Below are 18,848 nucleotides of genomic sequence, written 5' to 3'. Positions count from 1 at the left end.
TGCTTGCGCACGTGCGCGCGCGCGTGCGCACACACACACACACACACACACACTCACTCACTCACAAGTGCACACAGAGATTTTTAAAAAACAGAGACAATTGAAAACTCGGAAGAAATAGTAGAGCATAGGCTTCACATATTTTGTGAAATAACATTCTTTGGGTACAGAAAGTCTTCATTGTCTTCAGGCTCCATAGCCATGGACTCAAGCAACCAAAAACTCAAAATACTTTAAAAAAATATTTTGTAAACATGTATAAACTCTTTTGGCCATTGTTTGTTCAGTGGTGAGTTCAGCATTTACACAGCAGTAGGTATTATAAGCAATCCAGAGGTGGCTTAAAATGTAAACACTATGCCTCTTCATGTGAGTGACTGGAATATCTGAAGACTTTGGTATTCTCTATGGATGGGGATGGCTCTTGGAATCAATTCTCTACCCACAGTGATGGAGTAATATATTTACCACATTGAGTTTGGGGGCAAAATAACAAACTGGAAAGAAAAGGCCTTTGTCCTCTAGATCTTATAGTTTAGTGGGGAGAAAGATTAAGAGCAAACAAATAGGATCAATAGATACTGATACCACAGCCTTTGGATAAAGCAGGAAAGGGATGGAGGTGGACACAGAGGGTGCTAGCTTTTTGTGTGGGTAGATTGGTAGAGGGAGCCCTCAGTGAAAAGTAATTCTACACAAAAGCACTGCGTTTTTTTTTTCCTGGAATTTGTGTTATTAGGAGTACATTTCAGCGTTGTGTTTAACATACAAGTTTTTTTCCCTTCTAAATTTATATTTTATACTTATGTTATTTCTAATTTTTTTCTTCCCTCTTCCTTCTCCTCCTCTTCCTCATCATTTTTCTGCTCTTTTCTTCCTCTTTTGGGAGATGGTCTTATTCTGTAGCCCTAGCTGGCTTGGTACTCATTATAAGCTCATACATATGGCAGTCTTCCTGCCTTGGCTCCTGAGTAGGGGATTACACACCACCATGCCAGGCGCATGTCACTTTTCTTTAAAGAGTTCCTAAATGATATTGCTTCAGACCTCAGGAATAACTGTCTGTTGTAGGGAGAGGCCTGCTTGTTCTTCTCAGCCGCACAGCTAGTTTATCCCCGAAGAAACCACACAGAAATTATATTAATTAAATCACTGCTTGGCCCATTAGCTCTAGCCACTTATTGGCTAACTCTCACATCTTGATTTAACCCAATTTTACTAATTTGTATATTGCCACATGGCAATGGTTTACCAGGAAAGATTCTAACCAGGGTCCGTCTCAGGAGGAGGATCCATGGCTTCTCTGACTCTGCTTTCTTCCTCACAGAATTCAATTCTGTCTTCTCCACCTACCTAAGTTCTGCCCTATCAAGGGCCCAAAGCAGTTTTCTTTATTAATTAACCAATACAAGCAACACATAGAAAGAAGGACCTCCTACACCAACTATCCACTGACAGATTGGCTGTAAGTGGGAACAAGAGATGAAGCTTACCAAAGAGAGTTGAGTGGGTGGATAGTCAGTCACCAGCTCTGCCAACCAGAAATCCAGTCTTGCCCACATACCACAGAGCTCTAAGAAAGTTTAGAATCTGGAGGTCCTCTTAGGTACACGTAAAAGCAGGAAGAGGAATGGGAACTGGGCTGAATATGTGTATAATAAGATGTTATATTCCAGGTCCCGGTATCTTCAGTACATGCCAGAAACCTGCCCTGCCCCTCCCCACCCTGGAAGCTTGGTTTCCGGAGCCCTATTTTGTAAGCTATCATTATCAATAATTTCCCTTCTTCTGACACCTCTTTTATTTCCCAACAAGTCAGAGACTTTTGAAAATAAAATGTCTGCTTGCCTTCAGATAAGCCCCTAGTATGCGACCACACACTAGTTTATTTCTGAACTTAAAAAATTTTGAAAGCAGACCAATTTCTGCAGAAAGTAGATGATGGGAAGGCAGTCAGGAGATGACAAGAATTAAAGTGTGGGTCCCGCTGAGTCCTAACATTCTGTTAGAGGAGATGTTTGCTTGGCAGACTCCCAGCCCGGATGCTAGGCTGAACACCCAACGATGTGGCGGCATCCGAAACACTAACAGGATGCTCGTTTGCTGATCCAGACAAATAGAGATGGACTTAGCATCACTTGTTTCGCTGCTTTTGAGTCTTACGGCTGAGATCTTTGGCGCTGCATGGATCCTATCTTGCACTGATAATCTGAATGGCTTCCTAGAGCATCCTACTGAACATCCTCTAGAGACAGTTTTCAGGAGAGTTAAGAGTGACAATAGATCAGAAGCAATATATTGCTTCATCATAAAGCATTTCTAGTGCTTTAGAGAATTATGCTCCAAATTTAGAGAAAATGTCTCCGCCTTGATTTTTTATTTCTAAGTATTTTTCTAGCCTTGCTCCCATATATATATAAACACTCAATGCTCAGTAACCTTGGTTGGGTCCAGGCAGTCTCCTAAGATATGGCATCTCTTACATGTCCAGTCTCTTACATAGAATGACACAGTCTTTGTATATAGCCTAGGCACGCCCTCCCATATACTTGGTGAAATGACAGCCAGGACTGAGAGCCACATACCTGGGAGATGAATAAAGTTGGTTAGCCATTCTTTCCCCAGTGGATGATGCCGTGGAAAGCACTCCTGTGACTAGGGAGCTTCTAGCTCCTGGAGTTTCTAGCTGCTGCTGCTGTTGGCATCTAATATGCTATTGCCGATGCTGTTGGCATCCCTTCCTTCCATTCCTTTAATGTCAAGGACTTAGAGCTTGAGATAGAAGGGCATGAGCATCTGTGGGCAGAGAGGAGACGGAAGGGTTGTCCTCTAACCTAGGATGTCAGGAACTGCGTGTTCGCACATGAGTTATTAACAAGAATGGCCCAGAAAATAATGTTCTTTGTTCTTGATATTTGAGGCTTGCAGAAGTGGGGAGTATACGGTGACCGTGCAGTTCGGGCCAAATGTGCCTCATGCAGTCCTCCCACTAGAAGACATTTGTCAGTTTGCAGCTATGCCACTAGTTGTGAGAAGACCCCCGCGTGTCTGGGACCCTCCATCCACTGCCCATATAAACCATACAATGAATGAAGCTGCTTTAATGGAAGTTGGAGAACTCTTGTTCAAAGTCCATGTTGTTGAGAACCTGGTTTAATCAGCTTGTCTCAAGAGTTTGTGTCGTGAGTTTATTGGACCATCATGTGAGCAGCCAGACTTGTCTGGTGACAAAAGTTCAAGATGTGACCCTCAAGGATGAGGAAGTTCTCCAAAATGTGTCTTTAAACTTTGTGACGGAAAGTGACCTCAGTCAAAAGAAAAGGACGGTGCACACAGAGTTTGAAACAGTTTGGTAGGCTAAAATAAAGATGGGAAACAAGATAAAATGTAAGTGGAGTAGGCTCAGTAGTTAAGAGCATTGATTGGCTGCTCTTTCAGTGGACCCATGATGTATGAGGCCACTTGTTCGTTCCCAGCTGCCCAAACTCAAAATAACCACTTAGAAACTATATTATTTAAATCACTGCTTGGCCAATCACTTAAGCATATTGCTAGCCAGCTCTTATATCTTTGGTTAACCCATTTCTGTTAATTTGTGTATCGCCATATGACAAGTTCTGTCTAGTCTTAGGCAGGACTACATGGCTTCTCTTGACTCTGCCTTCTTTCCCCCAGCATTCAGTTTAGTCCCCCCCAACCTAGCTCTACTCTGCCCTATCACAGGTCAAGGCAGCTTCTTTATTCATTAACCAATAAAAGCAAAACACATACAGAAGGACCTCCCACACCAGACAAAGGTTCAATTCCTAGCACCCACATGAAGGTTCACAACTGTATATAATTCCAGTTCCAGGAAATCTAATACCTTCTGGTTTCTGCCTCCACCAGGCAAGCAAGTGGTGCACAGACAGCACACGTGAATACAAAAACACTCCCACATATAAAATTTTAAATTGTGCCATATAATTATTTACCAAATAAAGCTTGCTAAGATTTTTTTTAAGAAAACCGTAATTTCCAAATTTAATGTATTTAAAAAGCGAGGAAATTTCACATACTAGGGATACAAATAGACATATTTCTAAACAAAATCTCACAAGGTGATTAATTACAAGCCTTACAAATAAGATTTAATTCACAAAGTTCCTTCTGAAAATGTGTAAAGTAACTCAACCAGGAATGTCCTTCCCAGTATTATATATGACTGAAAAAATACTGTAACACAGGGTCAGTGGCATGAATTTGCAAGTAAATATTTACCCACAGAGAAGCTGCCGACATCCAGGGATGCCACTAAAGATCTTATAATGGCTAGAAAATGCTTAAAAGCAAATAGTCACCTGACCTACAATAAAATATATATTCAACAGCTACTGATGAATACTGGGCTATGCATGGTTTAAATTTTTTTATGCTTTTCTATACTTTTCAAGATTTCTTATAATACATGCATTACTTTGAAAAATCAAAGAAATACATTCCATGAAAATGAACTATAAAGGACTGATCTGTTCTGTAAACAGTGCCCAAAGGTTTTTGATAGGTTTTACTGACAGGGAGCCTATAGTCTTATATGAGATGAACTGAGATATAATATCTAGAATGACTGACTCATGGTCCTATTTCTCTGTGTGGACTAGGTCCTATGTAGGTTCTCATGTCCAGGACCCTGAGTTTAACAGGAGGAGGAATAACATAAAGCTATGCAAGGGGTATGTGCTGTAAGATCTCCAGTTACTACCAGATACAGAACAATATATATGTATACACACATATGATTCTGTATTATTACGGCATATAGAGTATACATAGATACATGGTTCTATATCTGGTAATAACTAGAGATATTTATATATGTGTATACATACATACACATCTATATATCAGGTATTCCGGACATATTCATATATATGTATAGATACGTGTGTCCTGAATAAGACACAGAATCTTACATACGTGTTGTGAATATTTGATACAGAATCTTAATATTTGTTTCTATGTACATACCTGAGTGTATTAGTCAGGGTTCTCTGGAGTAACAGAACTTATAGAATTAATCTCTCTCTCTCTCTCTCTCTCTCTCTCTCTCTCTCTCTCTCTCTCTCTCTCTCTCCCCCCATGTGTGTGTGTGTGTGTATGTCTGTATGTATGTGCACGCACGTATGTATGAAAGGAACTTATTGGAATGACTTACAGGCTAACCCAACAATGGTTGTCTTTGTGGACCGTCCAAGAATCCAGCAGTTGTTCAGCCCACGAGGCTGGATGTCTCAGCTTGTCTTCAGTATATGTCAAAACCCTTAAGAAGTAGGCTCTAATGCCAGCAAATGAATGGACTTGCTAGTGAGTACTAGAGATGCAGGCAAAGACCAAATTTCCTTCTTCCATGTCCTTTATATGGGTTGCCAGCAGGTGTGGTCCATATTAAAGGTGGATCTTCCCACCTCAGACAATCTGGATTAAAGGTTTATCTTTCCACCTCAAAGATCCAGATTAAAAGTGGATGTTTTCAAGTCAAAAGATTGAACTAAGAAAAATATCTCTCACAGGTATATCCAGTAATTTGGGTTTTAGTTAATTCCAGATATAGACAAGTTGACAACCAAGGATTGCCACCACAGTTAGGAAAATTTAATTTACAAATTGGGTATAATATGGGACTAGTAATAAAGTAATCAAAACAATACTATAATAAGTTATTTGACTGCCTCTGCTACTCTCAATACACCTTATTCTTATCATACTGTACTTACCCTTCATGTGAGATGAGATAGCAACAATGCCTGTAAGAAGCTTGATGGAGGCCCTGTCATGGAGCACTAGGCTACTGTTTATAATTCTCCATCATAGCATGCAAAATGCCAATGGCTAATCTGATAATGCTCAAGATAGGGTCTGTTGACTGCTGAGGTTCTATCGTGAAAGGAGGTGGTGGGAGGGTCACCTGAGATTCTGACTGTTCCCTCCCACACTTCCCCACCAGGTATATAAAATTTTACCCAATCTCTGTGACCTCATGGTCCAGAGAGGTGCTAGAGTATACAGTGTAGGTGACGCTAATGGAAGTTAATGGGGAGGGGGGCTACTTCTATGCAGCTATGGGGACGTCATCACCCACGCTGGAGGCTTACCTGTGATGTGGGGGGCTTTGGAGTCACCATGCTCTTGTCACTCCTCACCGAGCTCTGTAAGGAGCCCAACACACTCACTGGCTCCCAAGGTTGGACTTTGGCAGAATAGTATTTTGGTTTGTCATGGGTACCCTTTAAAGAGGGGGCAGACTGTTGTTTACATCTCTCTGGGGGAAAGAGTTCCCACAACAATCCCTTAAGAGGAAGATGGTTCAAATAGAATGTTGCTTCGCAAAAAAAAAAAAAAAAAAAAAAAAAAAAAAGTAAAAAGACTAACTATACAACAACTTTAGTGGATCTCAAGGACACTATGCAGAATGATAAAGGGCAATCTTGATTATTACATAGTATATGATTTCAGTCATGTAGTATTCTCTAAGTGATAACATTATGGAGATGGAAAACAGGCTAGTGGCTGCCATAGTTTTAGGGGGAGAAGTAGCAGAGAGAGACGTTTGGCAAAGGACAAACACAGTTCGTACTTTGATAGTAGTGGGTTATGCAAATCCACACCCAAGGTAAATGGCAGTCAACACAGAGTTCCAAGGTAGCCCCAACAACAACCATCCTAGGAAGAATAAAGGTGAAGGCCTTGCGATTTCAAAGTTTACAAAACTATAGGGAGACAGGGAGGCACCAGCATAAAGGTAGCATATGGGGGAAAGGAACAGAAAAGAGAGCCCACGTATACAACCAAGTGGTTTTCAACTGGGCTATCAGGACCACCTGAAAAGTATGATATTTTCAACAAACGGTCCTGGGAAAACTGCATATCCACATGCAAAATAACAAAGCAGACGCTTTCAGGACATGCAAAAATTAACTAAAAATGGACAAACCCCTCTAAAGATTAAAACTATGGAACTCTTAGATGAATACATATGGGGGAAGACACGAAATCTGACAATGTTTTTTATACATGACACCAAAAGCACTAGCAGCAAAGGGAAAAAATAGCGGAGTAGTGTATTTGTTCTCATTATGGAACAGGCCACCACCAGTGCCTTGTGGTCTCTCTGCTTGCTCTCTAGTGACTGAACTGGGACCCCATATCCTCGCCACCCTCCAGGACCTTTCTGCAGGTGGTGCTGGATGGATCCCGCCTCTCAGGGAGGGTAGAGAACAGGTCTCCATCTCACACAATCCGGTTAGTACAGGCCCTGTGAAAAACAAAGCTCTACCACTGAATAAATGGTTTAATTTTATTTCAAAATTGTACAAAAGGCCGTAAGTGGCTATAAAAAACTTTGTCTTCAGAACACATGGAAATTCAGAAAGAACAAAATAGGCATCGTTCACAGTGTAAAGGAAGGGCTCTCTCGGAGGAGGCGGGTTACAGCTCCTCCCTCCTCTTCTCTAGTCTCTTGAGGTCTCCCTCCCTGAGGGTTCGGATGAAACTAGTGAATCCCAATTCCTGCAGGGTAGGAAGGGAGAAAAAAAAAAAAAGACAGACTTAAACTCCTGAGTGATGCACACCCTCCCGCCCCCTCTACCCCCACCAACTCCTGGGCTGATCCACCAGGAGGCACTGTTGGCTGTGACATAACCCACAGGTTCCCAGCAGGGTGAAGATGCGTCCCATACTGTACGCATGGAGCGTCCTTCTGACAGCTGGGGCTCCTGTCCACCTCCCTTCCCCGCCCTCTGCAGTGGCGACTCCCGGGACCACTTCACTCACCGTGCGATCACTTTCGTACTTTTCTACAAGTTTCCCGTAGTGGTAGTAGTGGAAAGTGGGGTAGGCCTTCACGGCCTCCTGCTGACACAGGTCCTGATTTCCGTCCTTGACACAGTCCACGGCAGCACAGGCGATCTAAGGGGTGAGGTGGGGAGGGTCAGCGGGGACGTCGCCAGTCGCTAGTCTGCCAGGGGCAGCGCTGGACTGAGAAGACACCATCGCAGCCCAGTTTTCTAAGGGTAAATCTGTTTGCTGGCACATTAAGACTCATGGAAAGTAACTAGCCACTTGGTACCTCAATTTCCTCGAATAATGACCAAACTGAAGTCATCAGAATGTCTCAAAGACCGAGAGGATTCAAATGAGGCCTGTCATTACATGACCAGTGGTTAGCAAGTGTGGACGCCACACCCATACACTGCCCCTGCAGGAGCCAAGAGCCTGGGCAGGACATCGGATAAGGAACATTCTCAACCTTGTGTGATCTGAGCTATCATGGGGGTGGCCCAGTATGCCAGTGGACCAAAGGCACTCTGCACCATTCACCATCCGAGCCAGGTCCTAAGGATGCAGAATGCCAAAGAGTACATCCCGGATCTGTTACGGAGTTCAGTCTCACGATGGGAATTGGGTTGTGGTAAGAAAGTTCTTCAAGCAGACTCTGGCCTCTTCCTGTCTACCGTAGCAAGTTGCATATGCCGGCATCTTTTCCTTATTTTCCTTTCAAAGTAAGAGAGTATAAAATAGAAGCTGTGTGTATGTTGGGTGGGGCCGAGTTTATTTTGCTGAAAGCCACACATTGGAGAAGGAGGAGACAGAATCAGCTAGAGGCAATACACAAAGCAACATCCCGGGAAAGCTGGAATGGCAGGCTTGGATGGCAAGCGAGTCTTCATCTTATGTGCCAAGCCTGTTCCAGATGCTGGGCAGGGGGTGATCAGATGCACACAGGTGACCTTGACAAAGTCCAGCCACTGAGCACCTGCTATGTAACAAACGAGATCAATTTAGAGCCTGCTGTCTACTGTGCTGACATCTCTGAGACCAAAGACTGTTGAAGAACCGCGGTTCACAGTTCTGCCTGCTGGCTCATCACACCAGGCAGGGGTCTCTTTCCATAGAAGACGGCTCTGCGGGCCACAGCAGTCATGGCCACTGGCCACTGACTATGTGCCTAGGCAAGTGGCTACTGCCCTCTGCGTTGACACCAAAGTAATCAGGAGGGTACAGTCCCGCTCCCCTGCCTCTAGAGCACCACCCCGCGCTCCCTTACCTCAGGCTTCCCTTTGCATCGTCAGTCTGACTGTTTTAGACAACAAGACTTTTGCAGCGAAGTTTGCAAACTCACTGAACACAATCCATAGCTGGCTCTTAGGCCCGTTCTATTTGGCCCACATAGAACTTAAAAAGAAAATAAATTTGAATTAGCTGCCAATGTGGAAGGAGCCAGAAGATTTAATATAAAAATTTGGCTCCGAGCTCCTCTATAAACATCAAAAGATTGGATGGTACTTGCCCTGTGTTCCCACAGGCAGCGACTGGCTGAGCGGGCGAGCATCTGTCTCCTTATGGGAGGTTAACCCTACCCTTCACCAGCACCCACAAGGAGCTCAATTCGCTTAGGCCAGCATCTGGCCACAGTGGGTTCCTTGAGAACCCCGGTCATCTTCTAAATTGTATTCTGAATTATTTAGAAACAAGAGGCAGATGCTCCTGTGGTCACGCAAGTGCAGGGTGTTCTTCTCCAGGACAAGCACATCCAGCTCCACACGGCCAGCAGCACAGGGCCCGCAGCAGCCAGCCCTGGGCCAGGGGCCACCGCTTCTCTGCTCAGGGTTTGATGAACACTGCTCCGGGCCGCTGTACTCCCTGCATCCACTTTAAATTATAAATTCAATTTGTATACATGCCCTGGAGCTGTTGGAGATGTAGTGTATGGTTTTATAAATCTGCTAAATTAAAAATGTATACTTGTGAATCCTTCACACTAGCTGTCAGCTATGAACTCGGAATGTGGCTTCTAGCTATGAAGGGAATCCATGCTCCGTGGCTACAGGAGACAAGTGTGGCTAACGCTCTTCAAACAGACCCTGTTCTCAGAGCTCCCATCTCACCTTTCTCAACTCCTGTCCCATCAGGACCTACTTGTGATCTCCACTGGTCACCTGCATTCAACGCACCTACAGCATCTAGCCTTGTTCTCCTGTAGCTACTACTGTGGATTCCTGGGCTCTGTGTCTGTGCCCTGAAGGATCCCCAGCCAAGGACTTGTCCTGGTACCTAAAGTCTGACCTGACAGCTCCATCAAGCCCTCAACTTGCAGAACTAAGGGTAATAATGAATAAGGGGTCAAGGACAGTACCCTGGCTTCAAGGACCTTTGAGTGGGACAACTCTGTGGCTCAGGTCCTAGGAGGTCTCCCAAGGGACAGAGATGCAGCTACCCACAGTCACCTGCTCATGTCATCCCTCCTGTGGCTTCGTCCCCTTTCATATCACGTTCTCAACCCTCTGTGGTACTTCCTGAGATCTCCCAAATACACGGCCCTCACAGGAGTCCCAGCCAGCACAGGACCTGCTTTCAGGAAACGCTGGCTGGCAGTGTTTGTGTTCAGATTCTGATGCGGCTCCTTCCCAGCAAAGGAGCTTGTTTCGGGGCTCCCATTTGACTCCTCGTGAACTTCAGACTCCATACCAGTAAAATGAGGACTGCAGTAATACCTAATCCATCAAGCTTCTGCGAGGACCACAGGACTCCTTGCTGATCAGGGGATAAAAGCCTCCATCAATCTCATTAGCATTCTGCCATTTAGTCAACATTCACTGGGTCTAAAGCAGCAAGAGTTTTGGGAGATCTAGAACAAATGAGGCTCATGGGCTAAGGAGTGTCCACTCCGGATGGACAGGAGTGCTCGCTAGTGTCCAGGTCAGAATGGTGACGTGTGCCAGTCAGAGCGGGGCACCGGCAGCCTTGTGACCTCCTTTGGAATGACCTTCAGACTTTCACGGGCCCTGGCCCTAGCCCCATGCCCGAGGTGGGCATACTTTAAAGTACAGTGAGAGGTGAGCCCCTCCTAGCCAGTTCAGCAGTCCCTGGCCTCTGCTCTGGTCCACCTGCCTACCACCGTGGGTCCCTGTCCTCTGGGCCATTCAAAAACACCATCTATTCCAACACTCACGGTCTGTAGCCCTTCTCCACCAGCGTGTCAACTGATAAGGTCCCCAGCTAAGCTCCCGGGAGGGGATTTAGGCTCCCTGGCTAAAACATGAGCTGCCTCACACAGCTTTATTGATTCAGTAAAATAAATCTCTGCAGGAGCTAATATTGACTTTGGCTATGAAAATGGAAGTGAAAAACCAACTGCATATTGATTGGGGAAGGAACAGAGACTGGCTGTTGGGTGGGAAGCAAAATACAATTCCAGCTGAGAGGTGGCAGCAAGGGTGTGAGGGAGAAGAGGGAGTCAGGAGAGACCCAGCTCTGGCTAGCAATAGCCCGTAGGGCATCCTTGCGCCAAGGACATAGCTCCTTTCTAGGCCATAGTCCCTCCAAAATAAAAGCAAATGGGATGAGCCAATGGTCCCCAAACACCAGTGTATGGCCAGCGTAAGGACCAGCTTGTGTAAGTCACCAATTTCTGGAAGCATGCTCCAGAGCCTTCCATCTGATGGTTAAAGTATGGCACCCTGCTTTGGGCACAGAATGGGTACCATTCACCTTAGTTCCCAGACCACACATCGACTCTGGGAGCTGTTATTATTGCTGCTGAGTATGCTAGAAACCTCAGGTGAGTCAGCTTCTCAGACAGACAGACGGAGATGTGGAATGAAGGAGGTTGGACGGAGGGGCAGAGGAAGTGGGGTGAGGCTGTGAACCGATCATCTGTCAGATGATGAAGCAAAGATGATCAGTACTGAGGAGAGCTGCAGGAAACGGGGCCTGTATACCAAAGTGAATGGGGAGGAGAGAGGCTAGCTCTAGGTGGCCTATGTGGACCTCACAGGCCTAGCTTCAGAAGGCCCTTGCAGTGGTCTAATAGAAAAAGATGTCATGGCAATGTGGGCCATGCTGCAAGACTTTTCTGGTCACCTTGGTCCCTTAGTAGACCTCCCCCCAACCCTGCCTACCACACCATATGTACCAGAAGAGCAAGTCCAAGCTCCGGGCATCACAGAGGGATCAGAATCCCTTCGAGGATCTCCTAGAGCATACAGACACCTGGGCAGCCTCAGGGTAGGGAGGCCACCGACTTTACTCGTTCTCCAATTAGCCTGGATCCCTCAGTATTCTAGCACAGAGGGGATGGACTTGGAGCAACAATGATCATGACTTTGAGTGACATCTATTCCCGCGTTGAGGTAGGCAGTCATGCTATGGTGGACATCATTGGAGCTTCCAGTGCAGAAGCAACCACCAGGTTAGGTGATATGCAAAAAAATAAAGAAAGAAAAGAAAAACGGGGTGTGACCCTTATACTCCCTCCTGGAAGAATAAGGGGGACCTCAAGGATATAGACAGGGTTTATGGGGAACAGTCAGACTTTGAATACAGGGAAAGGTTTCAAAGTCTAAGTAGGAATCTTGTCCTCCAGGACCTCACTGCCCAGACATGTGCCTGCTCTCGGCCTGTCTTCCTAGACTGTTCTCACCACCCTTTCTCTGTTGCTCCCTCAGGGTGCACCGAGGTGTCCTAGCACCTGTATCTCTGCCTCCATCATCCCGGAGGGACCTGCAGGCCTACCTTCCTTTTGCCTTTGGACAAACCCTCACCATCCCCAGGACAGTGAGCTGTGTGCTCACCTGTGCTGCATCACCTGCTCTTCAGGATCAGCCAATTTATTGTGGGAAATCTGCTTAGCTTGTGTCTGGAGCAGCTGAAGGATTTTACAGGGAATAGGGAGCCGTCATAGCAGCACCATGACTCCGGGTCCAGCGTGTGTGTGTGTGTGTGTGTGTAAGTCCCCATATAAACCCAGTGAGGCCTGGTGTGACCGAGTCTAAGGGCTGGGAACCATCTTTGCAACCATCTCTACCAGTCCCCAGATTAATAAGGTGATAAGAGACTTCAAGGGCTGGGGATATAGTTCAGTGGGAGATTGCTTGCCTAGCAAGAGGTCGGCCTTCAACCCTGCCCCCAATAAACAACAAAAACCTAAGAGAAAGGAACTTGAGGACTGGAGGTTGAGAGGATTTCCTGAATTCTGGGGTCCATCCCTGCTTCAAGGGCCACATACCCACCCTTGCCAGTGATGGCTCTGCTCCCTGCTGCAGGAAGAGGCCTGGCACCCACTCCTTAATCCACTCTGCAGCTCCAGTTTGTTAATTTTATGCTCCATCAGCTGGTGGCTGCAGGAGCCTTTAGCTCAGGCAGGACGAGGATCCTCTGGCATGGTCCGGTTCTCCCCCACTGCAGCCTCCTCCATTTGACTTTTGTGGGGTTCTTATTTGTATTTTTAATTATCTAAGTAACGCATGACTACGATCCTACTGTAAAAATGTTTGAGCACTAAAGGAAAATGAACACATGGCTCCTTTTACACCCCCTCCTCCACAGAAGGGCTGCTAGGCTTCAGTTTATACCTCCAGTTGGTTTTGCAGCAGAAATCCATTCTGGCTGCCTGGCGAAGAGAAAGAATGTTCTGCTTCTGAGAATGACCCTGCTCACAGGTCTGGGCAGAACTGCACACAGGGTCGGGGAATGTAATCAGAAGAGAAGAAGGTGTAGGAACCAGTGCAAGGCAAACTGGGGATGGAATGGGGGGGGGTACCCTTACCTTGCGGTCATCTTTGAAGGCATCAGCTGTGGCAGTGAAGTGTGGGATGACCTTCTTACAGTGTGGGCACCCTGGGTGAGAAGGGACAGAGTGTCACATAATGTCTGAAGATGGCAGAGCTGGGGCCACTCTGGAACTCTGGATAGCCCCTTCCCAGAGCCCCACATCCTGCTCACCCTGTCAGGGTTCATTTGTTAACCTTGACATTCAAATGTCTCCCATATCTTGTCTGTGGGCATGGGGCTTTGCAGGAGTCAATGCCATTGAGTCTGGGAACACTCCTGCTCTAGAATTCTTCCCCTGCCACCTGGCCTAAAGGGAAGCCTGCAGAGGCTGCCCTGGAGACCACCAGGGCTGGAGCTACAGTGCATAGGGTCTTGGAGTGGACCACATGCGCTCAGGACTCAAGTCTACCACACTGCTCTCTTGCCCTAACTATTATGGCGGGTCACCTCTCCTGAGGAAGTGGTACTGGAAAGATGGGGTCGGAGGCAGCAACTCTGCCCAGGTTCCCAAGGTTCCTGTGTTGCTGATAGCTTCCTCCCCTTCAACACCCTCTGCCCCTTTCTACAATCTTAATCTGGAAGGCAACAGTGGACGCCCTTGAGTGAGGCTGGGAGGAAGAAGAGCTACTGCGTCATCAGCACCCAGTCCTCGCCCCAGGGAAGAGGCCCTGAGTGGAGCAAGGGCTGTGGCATTCCACTTATGGTTGTTCCTTGCCTATGCATCACTTTGAGCCCGCCTGCTGGAGAGTACTACAGGAACTTATCTGTGAGCCATTTTCTGCTCGGGTCACGGAAGCTGGGGAAGCCACAGGCCCCACTGGGTGAATGGATAAGAACCCAAACCTGCCCTTTCTCACATTCGTTCGGCAGATATGAGTGAACAGAACTGCCATGGATAGACAGCTTTGACCCTGACTGTGGCAGTAATCAAGTCTGATGAAAACCGGTGGGAGAGGCCACAGGCCCGCTGGGAGACCTGGGTCCAGCGTCAGCTTCCTGACAAAGGCCTGTGCACTCCACTTCGGGAGGTAGACAGGGCTGACTCTGTGGGAACGAAAATGGCTCTGCCCTTCTGCTTTCTCCTCTTGAGAATGAGATAATAGTGACTGGCATTTCAAAGGGTTTTGTGAAACTAAATTAAGGCTAAGCTACAAATTTAATCTGAATTTAGCATTTGAGTTGGTTCCTGAGATGGGTGGGACCACCCATATGGTCAGACTTGGGGAGCAGCCAGCTGGCCCTAGAAGAGAGGGGGGATGAGGGGGAGGGACTCGGGGATTTCCCAACATCTGATGCAGGAACAGAAGAGAGACCTGGAATGGCAATGGGTTAATTCGGAATAAATGAGCCCATGAGGCAGCTAACGGACAGATGACTTCTCAACCACCTAAAACGGCATTTCTCAGTAACACCATTAATTTGGCCTAACAGAGACACAGAGTCAAATTCATGAAAATGTCATAGTACAGAGGAGTGATGTTACATAATTTCAAAACATTTAAAGAGCACAGTCTATTGGTAGACTCATCTCGTGGGCAGCCACAGGCCCTGTGAAGGGCATGGGCCTACTAATAGCACGCTTACAGGGTGGGCTGAAAATAATCTACCCCAGGTCTCACAATCCGGTTTCATTATTAATTTTCCCTTTTTAACCTCCACTTATCGAAAGCATAAAAGCCAACTGTCAGCTCAGCGCGAGTTCCTACGCCATCGATTTTAAAATATCGAGGCCTCAGATGCATGGCTTCTCGCATCTCATTTTCTCATTAGCTAAAGGGTGCACGGCAGATGACTAACTGGTGGGGTGGCTGGGCCAGAAAGTGCACAGGATGTTTCTGACAGGTCGAGGGGGACCAGAGTGTGCCATGGCTTCTTCAGATTTGGGAGAGGACAGAGGCAAAGCCAGAGTACTAGAGAATGTGCTGAGTTGGTCCAGGAAAGGCAGTTCCTATGAGCAGATCATGCAGGATGGAGTGGGTATAAAGAGAAGCGGGGAGTAAAGAGAGGCCTGGGGAGGCAGATCTGGGGGAGGAGGACAGTGGCAGGGAGGCCGGATGGGTAAGGCCAGCCTTTTTACTTGAAAATTTTATCTGGTACTTGACATTTCTGCAGTATTTAGAGTATTTATATATAAATGTGTGTGTGTGTGTGTGTGTGTGTGTGTGTGTGTGTGTGTAGCTTACAAGTAAGTGTATTACCATCACAATGCACAAAAAGACAGACTTCTTTGTCCTTAAGATTCCACACAGTTCCCGAGGAGTGCTGGGGCAAGATCTGAAGACAGGAAACTAGTAGGAAATGGGGAGCTCTGAGGACTAAGACCTTCATCAGCAGCGGAGTTATTCCATGGCCCCACTGTGGCCATGAACTGGCATGGAAGAATGTTCTCAGAGAAGGCTGGGAACCCCTGAGGCCGGGCAGGGATAATGCTCCTTCCCCCATATCCTGGGTGCAGTCTGGAGAAGGGAGGCAGACTAGTCTCACCTGGCTAGCATGGGAGGATCCCTGGAGACACAGAAACCTCTAGGTCCTCAGTGAGGAACAAGGAGTGGCCTGGGCTAAAGAGAGGGGGCATTTCTGGGGAAGCACTGTGTCTAGTCTATGTGAAGTTTACTTGGTGGCTGTTCACAGAGATCACTCTTGATGAACTGTGCCTGTGGCAGAGACAAAGCTGCCTGGGCTGCAGGAAGGGCCTGCCATGAACTTGCCACAAAGCCTAGAGCAAAAATCCCATGTCTCGGCCCTCCAACCTCTTCTACTCTGAAGGAGCGGGCAAGGTCTCTGAGGATCTCAGTGAGGGCCTTTGAGAGCAAACCAGAGAAGAGGTCAAGGTTGAAGGGGAGGGAGGCTGCCCGGGTGTGCTGGCTGCTGGAGGGGTGGGGTCTCTCAGACAGTGACGGTGATGATAAGAGCCATCAGTAGGCTTCTGACACTGAACAGTGGGGACGAGAGCAGAGCAAACAGGAGGTCCTGCCACAACCGAGTGGGTTTACGACTAGACGGAGTGCCTGGCTTCCCTGTAGACAGAGACTTTTATTATCCTCACTCCATTAAGCTGAGCTGTAACCTGGGGGAGAGAGAGAAGGGCAGGAGAAGAGTGGGACACGCTAAGACGCTTTCCCTCCAAGTGTCAATTAACAACTTCAAAACGGGAATGCACGAGAACCCGAGGTCACAAACACCCCTGTTAGCAGACATGTCACTTCCTCAACTTGTACTCTGATTAAAATGAGAATCATGGGGCTTGCAGGTGAATCTGCCTTCCCTGTACTACAGTGTCAGACTCAAGAATAGATCAAAGCCTTTACAAAAGGTCAGTGGGAGTCCTAAGGCTTTGAAGACAAGGTCAGTACCAGGAGAAAGAACAGGAGCAGAGGGGGGGGGGGAAGAATGGAGTTCGTGTGTGTGGTGTGTGTGCAGTGGGAGGGGGTGCAAACAGGGGAGCACAGGCAGCATGGAAAAACCCGGAGACTGGGACTGGAGAGATGGCTCAGTGGTTAAGGGCACCGGCTGCTCATCCAGAGGACCTAGGTTCAATTCCCAGCACCCACATGGCAGCTCATTGTTATTTCACTTCTGGTCCCTATGCCCTCACACAGACATACATGTAAGCAAAACACCAGTGCACATAAAATAAAAAAATAAATCTTTTCTTTTAAAAGGGGAAGAAAAACAAAAAAATCCAGGGACTTTGGGAGACCTAGGAAGCTGGTTCCTACCACAAACAGAGTCTGTAAGCCTGAGCAGAGAAAGACCACCCCAATGAGGACAAAACTCTGATGGGGGCTGACAGAAGGAAGCAATGAAGTCTCCAGGCCTTCTCAGCCTTTGCTGAGACTGGGAGTCCTGCTTCAGGCACACACGGTTTCAGGGTTGGCCAGGAGCTGCACTGGTATCTGGGGTAGGGACCCTTTCTGTTGTGGTAGCGCCAAGCCCTCTCACCTCCCTCCTTACGAACACAAAGCTACTCACAAGGCGCATAGAACATGACCAAGGTGTGCTTCTTCTTCTTCAGGGTATCCCGGAAGTTATCCCCCACCAGATGTAACACATTTGTCTGTTGCTCTTCCCATGTGGGTTCTGGAGGTGGGGGAGCCTCAGGGCTGTGGAAGTTGGGGGGAGGGGCAGGCATGAGGAACGGCTGACAGACAGGTGCAAACCCCACCCCACACCCAGCCACTGTGGAACACAAACGAACAAACAACTTTGCATTTCTTCTGAGATTTCATTTTAAAACGTTGGCTTCAACACCAACAAATGTGCACCATCCACAAAGAGGTGGGAGACCTGGGCCCATCTGAACCAGGCACCCCCCAGGTGTTGGTCACCAATCCTACGGAAGACACAGAACCTCCTCCACCTGGCTCCTTCTATCATCTTCTTTGAAGTGTTTGTTCTGGCAGAGAGAGCACCAGCCAAGCAGTGAGGGAGACCCGGGCTCCAGTCCAGATTACTTGCAGGACCTGTGACTTTATGGAATGTGACCAAACCTGAGTCACCATTTGCTTTTGTTACATGGGATAGTGGTACCCAGGGTAGAAGCACACAGGGAGTATCTGTGAAGCTCCTGCTTGGCCCAGCCTAGAGAAGCTAGGAGTGCTAATAAACCTCAGGCACTGGATTCATGTTAACCGACTTCTAGTTTCTGCTTGCCCACTGGTCCCCCATCCCATCCTGCCTCACACCAGGATAAAGCCTGCTGTAGTTCAGATCTGAATGTCCCCCAAAAGTCTATGTGTTTTCAGAGTGGCACTGTTGGGAGGTAGCAGAAACCAAGGTGGGATGTCATATCTTTAAGATCACTACCAAGTAGCCATAAAACGACACTCACCAAACTGAGGCAAAACAAACTTTTCTCTTTGAAGTCAATCATCTCAGGTATTCGGTACAGTAAGGGAAAGCTGACTAATGCTGAGTCTGATTTGTTTATTTATTTTAGAGACAACATCTTGTCATGCGGCTGGCCTAGAACTTGTAATTTTCGGATTTAGCACTGTGAGTGCTGGGGTAACAGGCAAATATCAACACATCCAGCTCCCAGGTCTTTCAGAAGTCTTTGCCATCCTTGTGTCCCCTCTCTGCAAACCCCGTGACTCTTGGTAAGGAAGGCTATGCCAAACTGCCCCTCCCGCTACACTTCTGCCACAACCCTAGGATTCAGTTCCGAGAACCATGGGGCCTCTCTGACCTGTCACTTTCCACAGACCTTCTAATAGCACTTCCTAACTTCAGCGTCCCATGTCTCCCATAGCTTTCTCTTC

General features: G+C 47.2%; 1 protein-coding gene across 1 annotated transcript in view; it reads right to left on the bottom strand.

Annotated features, from left to right (window-relative positions):
• Positions 1–7,319: 7,319 nt before the first annotated feature.
• The window catches only part of Pdia5 (protein disulfide isomerase family A member 5), an 87,484-nt gene continuing 75,955 nt past the window's right edge, over positions 7,320–18,848 (bottom strand). Inside the window, exons 14-17 of the mRNA XM_075965350.1 lie at positions 17,560–17,690; positions 13,583–13,653; positions 7,810–7,944; positions 7,320–7,545 (exon numbers count right to left, since the gene is read on the bottom strand). Of these exons, the coding sequence (XP_075821465.1) occupies positions 7,465–7,545; positions 7,810–7,944; positions 13,583–13,653; positions 17,560–17,690 (418 nt within the window). The 3' untranslated portion in view covers positions 7,320–7,464. The remainder of the gene's footprint in view (positions 7,546–7,809; positions 7,945–13,582; positions 13,654–17,559; positions 17,691–18,848) is intronic.

Source organism: Microtus pennsylvanicus, chromosome 1, assembly GCF_037038515.1.
Source record: "Microtus pennsylvanicus isolate mMicPen1 chromosome 1, mMicPen1.hap1, whole genome shotgun sequence".
In the NCBI taxonomy this organism is placed as follows: domain Eukaryota; kingdom Metazoa; phylum Chordata; class Mammalia; order Rodentia; family Cricetidae; genus Microtus; species Microtus pennsylvanicus.
Note: the sequence above shows the minus strand (reverse complement) of the source record. Positions and strands in the feature narration are given on the sequence as shown.